The sequence below is a fragment of the Salvelinus alpinus genome, chromosome 2 (assembly GCF_045679555.1).
Source record: "Salvelinus alpinus chromosome 2, SLU_Salpinus.1, whole genome shotgun sequence".
Classification (NCBI taxonomy): domain Eukaryota; kingdom Metazoa; phylum Chordata; class Actinopteri; order Salmoniformes; family Salmonidae; genus Salvelinus; species Salvelinus alpinus.
The window spans coordinates 111,991,776-112,006,702 of NC_092087.1; the positions used below are offsets into that span (position 1 = coordinate 111,991,776).

A 14,927-nucleotide genomic window follows, 5' to 3' on the forward strand; every position below is an offset into this window, starting at 1 on the left:
AGGCGAGGTCAGTACAGGTGCATCAAAGCCTGTTCACCCCACTATCATCCAGAAGGCGAGGTCAGTACAGGTGCATCAAAGCCTGTTCAGTCCGCTATCATCCAGAAGGCGAGGTCAGTACAGGTGCATCAAAGCTGGGACCGAGAGACAGAAGCTGTTTTTCCATCACTAACACGGAGAGGCTGCTGCCTACATACACAGACTTGAAATCATTGGCCACTTCAAGGAATGGAACACTAGTCACTTTAATAATGTTTACATATCTGGCATTACTCATCTCATATGTATATACTGTATTCTATCCTATTCTACTGTATCTTAGTCTATGTATTACTCATCTCATATGTATATACTGTATTCTATCCTATTCTACTGTATCTTAGTCTATGTATTACTCATCTCATATGTATATACTGTATTCTATCCTATTCTACTGTATCTTAGTCTATGTATTACTCATCTCATATGTATATACTGTATTCTATCCTATTCTACTGTATCTTAGTCTATGTATTACTCATCTCATATGTATATACTGTATTCTATCCTATACTATTGTATCAGTCTATGCTGCTCTGACATCGCTCGTCCATATATTTATATATTCTTATTCCATTACTTAGATTTGTGTGTATTAGGTATTTGTTGTGAAATTGTTAGATATTACTGCACTGTTGGAGCTAGGAACACAAGCATTTCGCTACACCCGCAATAACATCTGTATGTGACAAATAACATTTGATTTTATTTATTATGAAGGTCACTTGTGTAATCTTTAATTTTCCCCACTCATCTTTTGACATGGCTTATACATATTCAGTGGCCTGGCTGCTTCCAGACTATGTCAAAGGCCCATCCTGGTAGATCTGAACCTAATGCGGCTTTGAGTGATCAGATGACAGAAGTCACATTTAGGTGCCAGGTGTAACTGAGGCCATAGATGCTCCATATCCATTACTTTGAGTGTTTTATATAATATGACCAAATGTGTTTCTGTGTTGCAGGGGCAGTCAAGAAATCGAACAGCAAGGCCACAGAACATGACATAAGCAGAGCTGTGGGAGACCACAAGCCCCTGGTAGAGCCGGGGGTGGTGTTTACCACTCCACCACGCCTTCAGTAGGCTTGAAAAGTGGGATTGATACTGTTTTTCATACTAAGATGGACCATCAGTCTGTTGATTGGTCAGTCATTGGGTTAATTTGTTTTGCAATGTGTTCAAATCAAATCAAGCTTTATTTATACAGCACATTTCAGACATGGATGCAACACAATGGCTTCACAGGAAAAAACAGAAATATTTAGTACACAAACATAAAAGGATAAAAAAACAATAATTACAACTTAAAGACTAATGAGCATCCTAAGGAAATGCCATTGATTAAAATGTTAAAATATCCAACCCAAAATATAAGCTGTTTTTTTAGGAGGGGCTCTGAAAGACATTATGGGGGTGTCCACTGAAAGTTGACTAGTAACAACAACTGGGACCTAAAAGACACCCACCACGAGACCCACTAAATCTGCCCAAGAAGAGACAAACAAAAGAAAAACCCACAATAAACTTAAAGACAGGAAGCAACCCAAAAAGGTGGAGCAACTAAAGGTGTTGACTCTCCACATCTATCAAGACAACTGGAGCACTGGGCCAGACACTCTTAAATAGAACCTGGACCAGCTCAGGTGAAACACCTTCCCACTAACGAGATGGACAAGCCAGCACAGGTGTAACACATACTGACTAACAAGGTGACACCAATCAGTGCGTCCTACGTGCTGACGAGCTAGACATGCTGACGAGCTAGACGTGCTAAAGTCCAACCTCAAAACATAAATGGAAAAACCAAAGCCTGTAACACCTTAAGACAACAAAGATATCCTATATTTTTGTTGGACAAGTTTGCTCACCACCAACAGAAAACAACTTCCATTTCACATTATAATCAACTACAATGCTTCACATTCTACAATATAAACATGGTGTCTACTGGCTGTCAACATTTAAAAACAAGAAAAAACACGGATTTTGAAATAATTTTTTCTCCTTTTTCTTTCTATAGAATCCTAAAACTCACTAGCTTTTAGAACTCTCGTCCCCTTGGAACGAGCGCAAACAAAACTCATCTACAATCAAAATAAATTAAGATCCATGGCAACGCATTTCGATTTGGGGGGAAATCTGGTTGAACCAGCTCTTGAAAGTAACACAAAACAAAAAACACATGGAAATGGGAAATATATTTTACCTCACTGGTTAGACAACCTGCAGAAGACAGTCAGCTACATTTTTGAGTGTTGCATTTAAATTAAGGATTTAAAACGTTAAAGACTTAAACAAAGAAAAAGAACACTTATATGTCATCGCATATACACAAACATTCTACATTGTGACATCATTAAAATACTCCTACTACAATGTTAAAACATTCTACATTGTGACATCATTAAAATACTCCTACTACAATGTTAAAACATCCTACATTGTGACATCATTAAAATACTCCTACTACAATGTTAAAACATTCTACATTGTGCCATTAATTAATTGATATCATGAAATAACTCCATGTATTTTCTGATGTTTGATCAGAGATCTTTTATCAGAGTATTTCTTGTCACACAGACCACAGCTATGAGGCTTCTCTCCTGTGTGTATTCTCTGGTGCACTGTCAGATCTCCAGATCGACTAAAGCTCTTCCCACATTGATCACAGCTATAAGATTTCTCTCCTGTGTGTGTTCTCTTGTGTACAGTCAGATGGCCAGATTGAATAAAACTCGTCCCACATTGATCACAGCTATATGGTTTCTCTCCCGTGTGGGTTCTCTGGTGTTGAGTCAGATGGTTAGATGTAGTAAAACACTTCCCACATTGATCACAGCTGTAAGGTTTCTCTCCTGTGTGTATTCTCTGGTGTAGAGTCAGATCTCTAGATCGACCAAAACTCTTCCCACATTGACAACAGCTATAAGGTTTCTCTCCTGTGTGTGTTCTCTGGTGCACTGTCAGATCTCCAGATCGACTAAAACTCTTCCCACATTGATCACAGCTATAAGGTTTCTCTCCTGTGTGTGTTCTCTGGTGCACTGTCAGATCTCCAGTTCGACTAAAACTCTTCCCACATTGATCACAGCTATAAGGTTTCTTTCCTGTGTGTATTCTCTGGTGTTGAGTCAGAATGCTATATGCAGCAAAACTCTTCCCACATTGACCACAGCTATAAGGTTTCTCTCCTGTGTGTATTCTCAGATGTTGAGTCAGATGGCAAGATTGACCAAAACTCTTCCCACATTGAACACAGCTATAAGGTTTCTCTCCTGTGTGTGTTCTCTGGTGCACTGTCAGATCTCCAGATCGACTAAAACTCTTTCCACATTGATCACAGCTATAAGATTTCTCTCCTGTGTGTATTCTCTGGTGTAGAGTCAGAATGCTATATGCAGCAAAACTCTTCCCACATTGACCACAGCTATAAGAATTCTCTCCTGTGTGTATTCTCAGATGTTGAGTCAGATGGCAAGATCTACCAAAACTCTTCCCACATTGAACACAGCTATAAGATTTCTCTCCTGTGTGTGTTCTCTGGTGTACTGTCAGATCTCCAGATTGACTAAAACTATTCCCACATTGATCACAGCTACAAGGTTTCTCTCCTGTGTGTGTCCTCTGATGAATTTTAATGCCTGATGAGGTGAATCTCTTCCCACAGTCAGAGCAGCAGTGAGTTCTCTTCCCTGTGGATCTCTGCAGGTGTTTATTGAGGAGTTCTGATCTGGAGAGACTCTTCTCTGCCTTTTTAGCATCATGAGGTTGTTGAGGCTCCCCAGAGGATCCAGGACAGTCACGTCTCTTTCCTGTGTGAATGACAATGACAAATCATACAGATGGTTAAAGGCCCACAACAGCAGAAATCCACTGTAAAAGGTAATGCCAACAGCGTAGCCATGATGTTGTACAATAATTGACGTCTGTAATGAATGTAATGATTTGACATTTGTCTTAAAAGGAGCAAGAATAGTCATATATTGTCTTGTTTTCACATTAGTAGTAACATCTAAGATTGTAGACTAGAAATAAGTTATTCATGTTGTTGAAACTCTAAGCAGTGTGCCAGATGACTTTTGGTCTCCAATATAGGCCCCTTTCTGTGTTTGCTAAAATTGTATGAGGAAACCGATAGTTATGGATGTAGTATATCTGCCTGGAGCAAAAATGGTGAGCAAAGATTTTAGTTTTTCACAACGTATTCTGAATGTGAATAGGGGAAAACTCAGGGGAGTAACCTCAAACAAACGTACAGTCAATAACACAATAGAAAAATCTATATACAGTGTGTGCAAATGGAGTAAGGAGGCACGGCAATAAATAGGCCATAGTAGCGAAGTAATTACAATTTAACAAATTAACACTGGAGTGATAGATGTGCAGATGATGATGTGCAAGTAGAAATACTGGTGCGCAAAAGAGCAAAAAAAGTAAATAAAAACATGGGGATGAGGTAGGCAGTTGGATGGGCTATTTACAGATGGGCTGTGTACAGCTGCAGTGATTGGTAAGCTGCTCAGATAGCTGATGCTTAAAGTTAGTGAGGGAGATATAAGTCTCCAACTTCAGCGATTTTTGCAATGCGTTCCAGTCATTGGCAGCAGAACTCGAAGGAAAGGCGGCCAAAGGAGGTGTTGGCTTTGGGGATGACCAGTGAGATATACCTCCTGGAGCGCGTGCTATGGGTGGGTGTTGCTATGGTGACCAGTGAGCTGAGTTAACCTGTTTGGGCTGCAAGGGGCAGTATTGAGTAGCCAGATAAAAGGTGCCCATTTCAAACGGCCTCGTACTCAATTCTTGCTCGTACAATATGCATATTATTATTACTATTGGATAGAAAACACTCTCTAGTTTCTAAAACCGTTTGAATTATTTCTCTGAGTGAAACAGAAGTCATTCTGCAGCACACTTCCTGACGAGGAAGTGGAAAGTCTGAAACCGAGGCTCTCTTCTACTTCCTGCCTATAAATGGTCATGAGATCTATTAGTATACATGCACGTCATACACCTTCCCCTGGATGTCAAGAGGCTTTGAGAGAAGAAATTAGGTGATTATCTTGGTCTGAGATGGAACACATCATCTTGGAATGACGTGTCCCCCATTTTCGGTACTCTGAAGAGCGCGACGTGGACAGTGGGATTGCCTTCTCTTTAGCTGCCGTAATAGGCGACTACTATCTCCGGCTTTGATTTTATTTGATACATGTCACCATATCATCGTAAAGTATGTTTTTTCAATATAGTTTCATCAGATTATTGAACATTTTTCGGGAGTTTTGCCGTGTTCCGTTCTCTTCCGTTTGTTGACATGGAGAGATTCGCGCCCCTTGGCTAGTGTGCCTGCTAATTGAAGAGGGAAAGTTGCCGTTCTAAATCCAAACAACGACTGTTCTGGACAAAGGACACCTTGTCCAACATTCTGACGGAAGATCACCAAAAGTAAGAAACATTTTATGATGCTATTTCATATATCTGTCGTGCATGTGAACTAGTCGTCGGCGCCCAAGTGTTTCTGGCTATTGTGGCTACGCTAATATAACGCTACATTTTGTTTTCGCTGTAAAACACTTAATAAATCGGAAATATTGTCTGGAATCACAAGATGCCTGTCTTTCATTTGCTGTACACTATGTATTTTTCAGAAATGTTTTATGATGAGTAATTAGGTATTTGACGTTGGTGTCTGTAAATATTATGGCTGCTTTCGGTGCAATTTCTGATTGTAGCTGCAATGTAAACTATGATTTATACCTGAAATATGCACATTTTTCGAATAAAACATATGCTATACAATAAATATGTTATCAGACTGTCATCTGATGAAGTTGTTTCTTGGTTAGTGGCTATTTATATCTTTATTTGGTCGAATTTGTGATAGCTACTGATGGAGTAAAAAACTGGTGGAGTAAAAAAAGTGGTGTCTTTTGCTAACGTGGTTAGCTAATAGATTTACATATTGTGTCTTCCCTGTAAAACAATTTAAAAATCGGACATGTTGGCTGGATTCACAAGATGTGTACCTTTCATATTCTGTATTGAACTTGTTAATGTGTGAAAGTTAAATATTTAAAAAAATATATATTTGGAATTTCGCGCCCTGCACTTGAAGTGGCTGTTGTCATATTGATCCCGACTTAGGGCTTGCAGCCAGAAGAATTAAGGCGGCCTAGCAAAGACTTAAAGATGACCTGGAGCCAGTGGGTTTGGCGACGAATATGTAGCGAGGGCCAGCCAACGAGAGCATACAGGTCGCAGTGGTGGGTGGTATATGGGGCTTTAGTGACTAAACGGATGGCACTGTGATAGACTACATCCAGTTTGCTGTGTAGAGTGTTGGAGGCTATTTTGAAAATGACATCACCGAAGTAAAGGATCGGCAGGATAGTCAGTTTTACGAGGGTATGTTTGGCAGCGTGAGTGAAGGACGCTTTGTTGCAAAATAGGAAGCCGATTCTAAATTTAATTTGGGATTGGAAATGCTTAATATTAGTCTGGAAGGAGAGTTTACAGTCTAGCCAGACACCTAGGTATTTATAGTTGTCCACATATTCTAAGTCAGAACCGTCCAGAGTAGTGATGCTGGACGGGCGGGTGCGGGCAGCGATAGGTTGAAGAGCATACATTTAGTTTTACTAGCGTTTAAGAGCAGTTGTAGGCCACGGAAGGAGTGTTGTATGGCATTGAAGCTCGTTTGGAGGTTTGTTAACACAGTGTCCAAAGAAGGGCCAGATGTATACAGAATGGTGTGGTCTGCGTAGAGGTGGATCAAGGAATCAACCGCAGCAAGAGCAACATCATTGGTATATAGAGAGAAAAGAGTCGGTCCGAGAATGGAACCCTGTGGTTCCCCCATAGAGACTGCCAGAGCTCAAGACAACAGGCCCTCCGATTTGACACACTGAACTCTGTCTAAGAAGTAGTGGGTGAACCAGGCGAGTCAGTCATTTGAGAAACCAAGGCTGTTAATTCTGCCGATAAGAATGCGGTGATTGACAGAGTCGAAATCCTTGGCCAGGTTGATGAAGACGGCTGCACAGTACTGTCTTTTATCGATGGCGGTTATGATATCGTTTAGTAACTTGAGCGTGGCTGAGGTGCACCCGTGACCAGCTCGGAAACGGGATTACACAGCGGAGAAGGTACGGTGGGATTCGAAATGGTCAGTGATCTGTTTGTCAACTTGGCTGTCGGAGACTTTGGAAAGGCAGGGCAGGATGGATATAGGTCTATAACAGTTTGGGTCTAGATTGTCACCCCCTTTGAAGAGGGGGATGACCGCGGAAGCGTTCCAATCTTTAGGAATCTCAGCCGATACGAAAGAGAGGTCAAACAGACTAGTAATAGGGGTTGCCACAATGGCGGCGGATAATTTTAGAAAGAGAGGGTCCAGCTTGTCTAGCCCAGCTGATTTGTACGGGTCCAGGTTTTGCAACTCTTCCAGAACATCAGCTATCTGGATTTGGGTGAAGGAGAACCTTTTTGGAGTTAGAGCTACAGGATGCAGATTTCTGTTTGAAAAAGCTAGCCTTTGCTTTCCTAACTGACTGTGTGTATTGGTTCCTGACTTCTCTGAAAAGTTGCATATCGCGGGGACTATTCGATGCTAGCGCACAGTACGCCACAGGATTTTTTGTGCTGGTCGAGGGTAGAGGTCGACCGATTATGATTTTTCAACGCCGATACCGATTATTGGAGGACCAAAAAAGCCGATACCGATTAATCGGGCATTTAAAAAAAAATTATGGGGGGGGGGGAATAATGACAATTACAACAATAATGAATGAACACTTACTTTAACTTACTATAATACATCAATAAAATCAATTTAGCCTCAATTAAATAATGAAACATGTTCAATTTGGTTTAAATAATGCAAAAACAAAGTGTTGGAGAAGAAAGTAAAAGTGCAATATGTGCCATGTAAAAAAGCTAAAATTTAGGTTCCTTGCTCAGAACATGAGAACATATGAAAGCTGGTGGTTCCTTTTAACATGAGTCTTCAATATTCCCAGGTAAGAAGTTTTAGGTTGTAGTTATTATAGGAATTATAGGACTATTTCTCTCTATACCATTTGTATTTCATATACCTTTGACTATTGGATGTTCTTATAGGCACTTTAGTATTGCCAGTGTAACAGTATAGCTTCCGTCCCTCTCCTCGCTCCTCCCTGTGCTCGAACCAGGAACACATCGACAACAGCCACCCTCGAAGCAGCGGTACCCATGCAGAACAAGGGGAACAACTACTCCAAGTCTCAGAGCAAGTGACGTTTGAAACGCTATTCGCGCGCACTTTCACATCGGTTACACCAGACTAATCTCGGGAGTTGATAGGCTTGAAGTCATAAACAGCGCAATGCTTGAAGCATCCATCAGTCTAAATATTCCTGTTACATTGCACAACCTTCAATGTTATGTCATATTTACGTAAAATTCTGGCAAATTAGTTCGCAATGAGCCAGGCGGCCCAAACTATTGCACTTACCCTGACTCTGCGTGCAATGAACGCAAGAGAAGTGACACAATTTCACCTGGTTAATATTGCCTGCTAACCTGGATTTCTTTTAGCTAAATATGCAGGTTTAAAAATATATACTTCTGTGTATTGATTTTAAGAAAGGCATTGATGTTTATGGTCAGGTACATTTGTGAAACGATTGTCCTTTTTTCGCAAATGCACTTTTGATAAATCATCCCCCTTTGGCGAAGTTGGCTGTCTTTGTTAAAAAGAAATGGTCTTCACACAGTTTGCAACGAGCCAGGCGGCCCAAACTGCTGCATATTTTATCCCTGATGTCCTTACACAGCTCTCTGGTCTTGGCCATTGTGGAGAGGTTGGAGTCTGTTTGATTGATTGTGTGTACAGGTGTCTTTTATACAAGTAACGAGTTCAAACCGGTGCAGTTAATACAGGTAATGAGTGGAGAACAGGAGGGCTTCTTAAAGAAAAACTAACAGGTCTGTGAGAGACGGAATTCTTACTGGTTGGTAGGTGATCAAATATTTATGTCATGCAATAAAATGCAAATTAATTACTTAAAAATCATACAATGTTATTTTTGTTTTAGATTCCGTCTCTCACAGTTGAAGTGTACCTATGATAAAAATTACAGACCTCTACATGCTTTGTAAGTAGGAAAACCTGCAAAATCGGCAGTGTATCAAATACTTGTTCTCCCCACTGTGTATATATTTTAAAAAAAATGTTGTATATATTTTTTTTAATTAAATCGGTGTACAAAATTACCGATTTCCGATTGTTATGAAAACGTGAAATCGGCCCTAATTAATCGGCCATTCCGATTAATCGGTCGACCTCTAGTAAGGACGCACACCTGATTACGCATATAGAAGTAGGACTAGTCTACCTGGTTACACATATAGAAGTAGGACTAGTCTAGCTGACCTGCACACAAATGTAGGTCTATAAATGTGCCAATTTGGGGATGTCTGATAGTATTTCTCATTGTCTTAACGCTGCACCACTAATGAGTTGTGGAGCTTCTCAAAGTTACTTTTTCTTCACGTCAAACAGCAAGTAAACAAAGTCTAATCAAAATCAATTGCGAATGACAATAGTTCCTCAAAGTATTTTTGTAAAATATTTCCAGCTCTTGCCCTTTCGATAACCACTCAGCATTAAAGGGAAAAATGTAATGCTCTGATCCAGTGGAAATGTCATAAAATACCTGATTACTTCTTATCCCTTACACAAATAGCCTACAGCTGTGTCTGTCCAGAACTCACTGGAGCAGGAAACTGAGGGCCTAGAATATTTTATACAATGTTGCAAGCTTGCTATCCGAGTTTCCTGACCCAGTTGATAGTTGATACAATGTTTCAAGTTTGTTGTAGACAGGCCATTTGCAGCCAATGTGATTTCTAGGATATTTATTTCTATCAGGATATTTTCTACCTGCAGAATGCAATGTTTTTATTTGTTGGCTTTATGTAGGCTATTTTTTTTTACATAGTTGGCAATAAAAGTTACTTTTAGATATCTATCATTTTCATTTAGATTTAGATAGAATGTATATTAATCACAGACAATAATTTTGTGATTAATTTAATTTATAATAGTAACTGTTCCACGAAAATGTGCATATGAAAATCATAACTGGCACACAGATTAGCAGAAATGGTCAGATAAATTGGCACTCCAACTGGAAAAGGTTGCAGACTGCTGGTGTAGTCTATTACTAGTCTATTAGTCTATCTATCTGTAGTTTATTAGTCTATTACTGAAACCTTCAGGAGCAGAACGGCAGAATTTACCAAGTCCAGCAGCAGAGGGGGGACTCCCTCTGGTCGGGTTGTGTTGACGACCGGCTCCCTCTGGTCGGGTTGTGTTGACGACCGGCACCCTCTGGTCAGGTTATGTTGACGACCGGCTACCTCTGGTCAGGCTATGCTGACGACCGGCTCCCTCTGGTCAGGCTACGCTGACGACCGGCTCCCTCTGGTCAGGTTGTGTTGACGACCGGCTCCCTCTGGTCAGGTTATGTTGACGACCGGCTCCCTCTAGTTATGACTTTGAGTCATTTGTGTGTCTTAATTATTTGATCAAACAGAATGCTTAAAGCATCAGACAAGTTCAGTACGTATATTTGATTTTATAAAAACACATGGGGCGATTGGTAGAAAGAACAGAAGACTCTTGGTTGACCAAGATGTATTTTAGTTGGGGACAGCATTAGAACATGATTTTGGGGCTCCCGAGAGGCACAGCGGACACTGCATCTCAGTGCTTGAGGCGCCACTGGATCAAATCCAGGCTGTATCACAACCGGCTGTGATTGGGAGTCCCATAGGGCGGCGCACAATTGGCCCAGCACCGTCCGGTGTAGGCAGTCATTGTAAATAAGAATTTGTTCTTAACCGACTTGCCTAGTTAAATAAAGGTTTACATTTAAATAAATAAGTAAATAGTGTTTCCTGACAAACCATTTTTTACAAATCCGTCAAGGCACCAACTTTGAGAAGGGTGTAAAACAAAGGTTTCAAACCAATTCATGAATGTAATTGCATCTAGGTATGTCTTGCCTTTAATGTAAAGGCATGAAAAAAAATTGGCTGAATATTATACAATGACTTATCAACAGCTCTAATAATTTGCCTCCACAGGAAATCTTCACTGGCAATTCTAGAATATACTATATATCCTAGAAACCTGGTTAAACTATCATTATGACATCATGGATGAATTCTAGAATATACTATATAGCCTAGAAACCTGGTTAAACTATCATTATGACATCATGGATGAATTCTAGAATATACTATATAGCCTAGAAACCTGGTTAAACTATCATTATGACATCATGGATGAATTCTAGAATATACTATATAGCCTAGAAACCTGGTTAAACTATCATTATGACATCATGGATGAATTCTATAATATACTATATATCCTAGAAACCTGGTTAAACTATCATTATGACATCATGCATGGCCAGTCCTTGTATTCATAGTGTAGTGAATTCGAGGGGTAGCCCTGAGCTGAACTCAAACCTGGGTCCAGCGACTGTCAAGCCAACACCTTATAACTGTTACGCCAAGATGTCTGAACTTCTTGACGAGGTTGCTAGGTGTTGGGTTACGGTTGCTACAATAGCTTTCTCTATGAATTTGAGAGTGGTTACATTTCTCCAGCCCCCATCCCTCAGCTGTTTACCAAACCAAGTCTCTTGGCAGCCATTTTGTTTCTGTTTAAATACTAGGTTGTCCCTTTAAAAAAAACACATCAATCAACCAATCTGCAGTTGAAACAATAACACAGCAGTCCTTCCACAACTGTTTTGGTAATAAAATGATGATGGGCCTGGAGACATTTAACTACTCTCAAATTCATAGACAGACCTATGGATGCAAGGACTGACCATCCATGATATCAACATTATAGTTTTAACCATGTTGAGGCTGTTGATTTATATCGTTTCTAAACATTGGAGTAAAAAAAGCTTATTTTGGGTTCTGATGGGGTACAACAGTTGAACTAAGCTCATGAGGCATGTGTTATATTCTTCAAGAATCAATGGCTATAAATAAATAATTTAAAAGTCAAAATATGGATGTAGCAATTGCAGATTTCCCCTTTAACACCAAACATCAGTTCAACAACTGCAGAGTTTGTACCTCTGTTTTTAAGACAGTACTTACCAGTGGTAATCACGGCCCGGTTTCTCAAAACCATCTTATGGCTAAGTTCATCTTTAGAACCACAGGATGCCTTAAATTGCGTTTGGGAAATCGGGCCCAGATATCCAGTTTCTTCCTCCTCCTCTTCTTCCGATGAGACCGTAAACTCCCCATCCTCCACTTTCACTTCATAAACTGAATCCTCCTCATCTTTAACTGTAACACCCTCCTCCTCTTTCACTCTGAACGCCTCTTCTTTCACTGTAACGTCTTCCTCTTCTTCTTTCAGGGTAACAACCTCACCCTCTACTTGTTTTTGTATTGTAACATCCTTCTCTTCCTCCTCCTCTTTGATGACAGCTTCTTTCTCCGTCCAGCAGACCGTCTCTTCTTCACCAGGAAGAGAGTAATTTAGTGAACTCATGGTCGGAGATGTTAGCTAGCTAGGCTAATGCTAACTTAACCAGCCCGCCAGCTGAATAATAACAACAACACCGTAAATATGAAATGAAATAGGATAACTTACTAACTAGACGACAGACGAGGGTTTAAAACACAGTGGCTAATATACACTATAGCGTCTAAAGAGCTTTATGGGTTCGACTATTTTGTCTAGCAAGCTACCGAGGTGGCTGAATAACTGTTGCTGCTGCTGAAAGAAGCGTTCCGTCCACTAGATTATACGTCACACTAACAGCATTGCGTTCCGTCCACTAGATTATACGTCACACTAACCGCATTTCCTTAAAATCGCACACCGCCATCTGCTGACTGGAGTGGGTAACGCTCAGTCTGAACCTCTGACTGCGATGGAGATGTGCGACTTTAAGACAATGACGCCAGTGTGACGTAAAATATATATTATAATGTTCAGACAAAAAGTTAGTGCAGGAAGCATGAGTTTTTACTCACCAGTGTAACAATACAGTGTGGTTAAAGACTTAGTAACTTAGTTGTGTTCACGATCTGGTTCCCTATAAGCACAACCAGTTATGTTTTTGAATGATCACATATGTATTAATTTATTTCGGGATTCTGGGTAATCCACAGCAGATTTATGGAGAATTGCTGTGGGTGAGTTCAAAATGGAATAGTCCCGGGATAGAAATGTATAACGTTGACATTACATCATAAAATCCACGTTTTAAATCATACATTAGCAATTTATGTTTTAGTAACTACTGTTGTTGGTTTGGCGTCAAATAAGCCTCTCTTTATATGTTATTTGCCAAATCTCCGTTTTCCATGTGGGTTTTATGCTAAAGTTCCCTCTTTCAAGTTGGTATCTAACTGGAAAATGCATCTTCTTTAGGAGTGCTATTTTTACCCTGTCGACTACTGATCATTCATCCACACTGTGTGTCTCATCAATGCAGGTCATTTATGACAAATGTATAAAGTACATGTTCTATAAACCCATGAACACCAGCCAGTTTATCAGCCCGGTTTTGATAGTTTAGGTGTATTATACTTCTTCGCCACCAGAGGGGGACATTGAGTAAATCTTCAGGTTAATTTGATATATTGATAGTAAAATGGATAACAGTTTATTCTGATGTAGTGAATATGAGACACATGGAAACAATTGATTCATTTATTATAGTAAATTAGGAATTAGTAGGAATTGTTAAATCCACTATACGATCACAATGACTTTGATAGACATTTCAATCGTTTTTTTGTTAGTATATTATAGGGCAGATTAATGTAGAATTGCTGTGGGAGTGCTATTTATATCCCGTCACTACTGATCATTCATCCAGACTGTGTGTGTCCCATCATTGCAGCTTTGGAAATAAATGAACTATCCATCCATTGCTCCTTCCTGTGTTGACTCACTGACTTGAGAGACGAGACCAGGAAGGTCACACTAGGTCGATATCTAGCTCAAGCTTGCAAACGTTAACCACAAATCATGCTTTTCATGAACTGTGTGGTTGTGTTATCTAGTGGGAACCCGTTAGCACGGTGGGCTCTGGTGCCTTCTTGCCGTGGGCTCAAGACAACAGAGGAAATCAACCTGCTTGCTCCTTTTTGTTTTGTCAACTTTTCGATATGGATGTTATGTTTGATACCGGAGGTATCATTGAATTGAATTGAATCATTGCATTGAAAGCAGTAAACTTTTTTTGTGTTGATGCCTGTATCACTTTATCAGCAGCACGTCATCAATGACATCTGAAGCTTCGTTTCATCGAACAACCACCTGATTGGTTTGGTATTGGGCTGGTTCGACACTGCAGGCGACTGACTAATTTACAAATCACCTTGCATCATAAATAACTATCAATCAATCAATCAATCAAGTTTATTTTATATAGCCCTTCGTACATCAGCTAATATCTCGAAGTGCTGTACAGAAACCCAGCCTAAAACCCCAAACAGCAAGCAATGCAGGTGTAGAAGCACGGTGGCTAGGAAAAACTCCCTAGAAAGGCCAAAACCTAGAAAGAAACCTAGAGAGGAACCAGGCTATGAGGGGTGGCCAGTCCTCTTCTGGCTGTGCCGGGTGGAGATTATAACAGAACATGGCCAAGATGTTCAAAATGTTCATAAATGACAAGCATGGTCAAATAATAATCAGGAATAAATGTCAGTTGGCTTTTCATAGTCGATAATTAAGAGTTGAAAACAGCAGGTCTGGGACAGGTAGGGGTTCCATAACCGCAGGCAGAACAGTTGAAACTGGGACAGCAGCAAGGCCAGGTGGACTGGGGACAGCAAGGAGTCATCATGCCCG

The 14,927-nt window shown here is 40.2% G+C and overlaps 2 protein-coding genes across 6 annotated transcripts in view; one reads left to right on the top strand and one right to left on the bottom strand.

Annotated features, from left to right (window-relative positions):
- The window catches only part of LOC139549743 (gastrula zinc finger protein XlCGF17.1-like), a 627,316-nt gene that overhangs the window by 104,380 nt on the left and 508,009 nt on the right, over positions 1-14,927 (top strand). The gene's annotated exons all lie outside the window — the stretch shown is intronic.
- The window catches only part of LOC139548097 (zinc finger protein ZFP2-like), a 210,398-nt gene continuing 196,688 nt past the window's right edge, over positions 1,218-14,927 (bottom strand). For 2 of the 4 annotated variants that reach the window (XM_071357479.1, XM_071357470.1), the window contains exon 2: positions 1,218-3,855. In XM_071357479.1, coding sequence (XP_071213580.1) covers positions 2,552-3,855 — 1,304 coding nt within the window. In that variant the 3' untranslated portion in view covers positions 1,218-2,551. Of the gene's footprint in view, positions 3,856-10,321; positions 11,139-12,208; positions 12,851-14,927 lie in introns of those variants that run through there. The other 2 variants (XM_071357462.1, XR_011669640.1) reach the window with 2 other exon arrangements.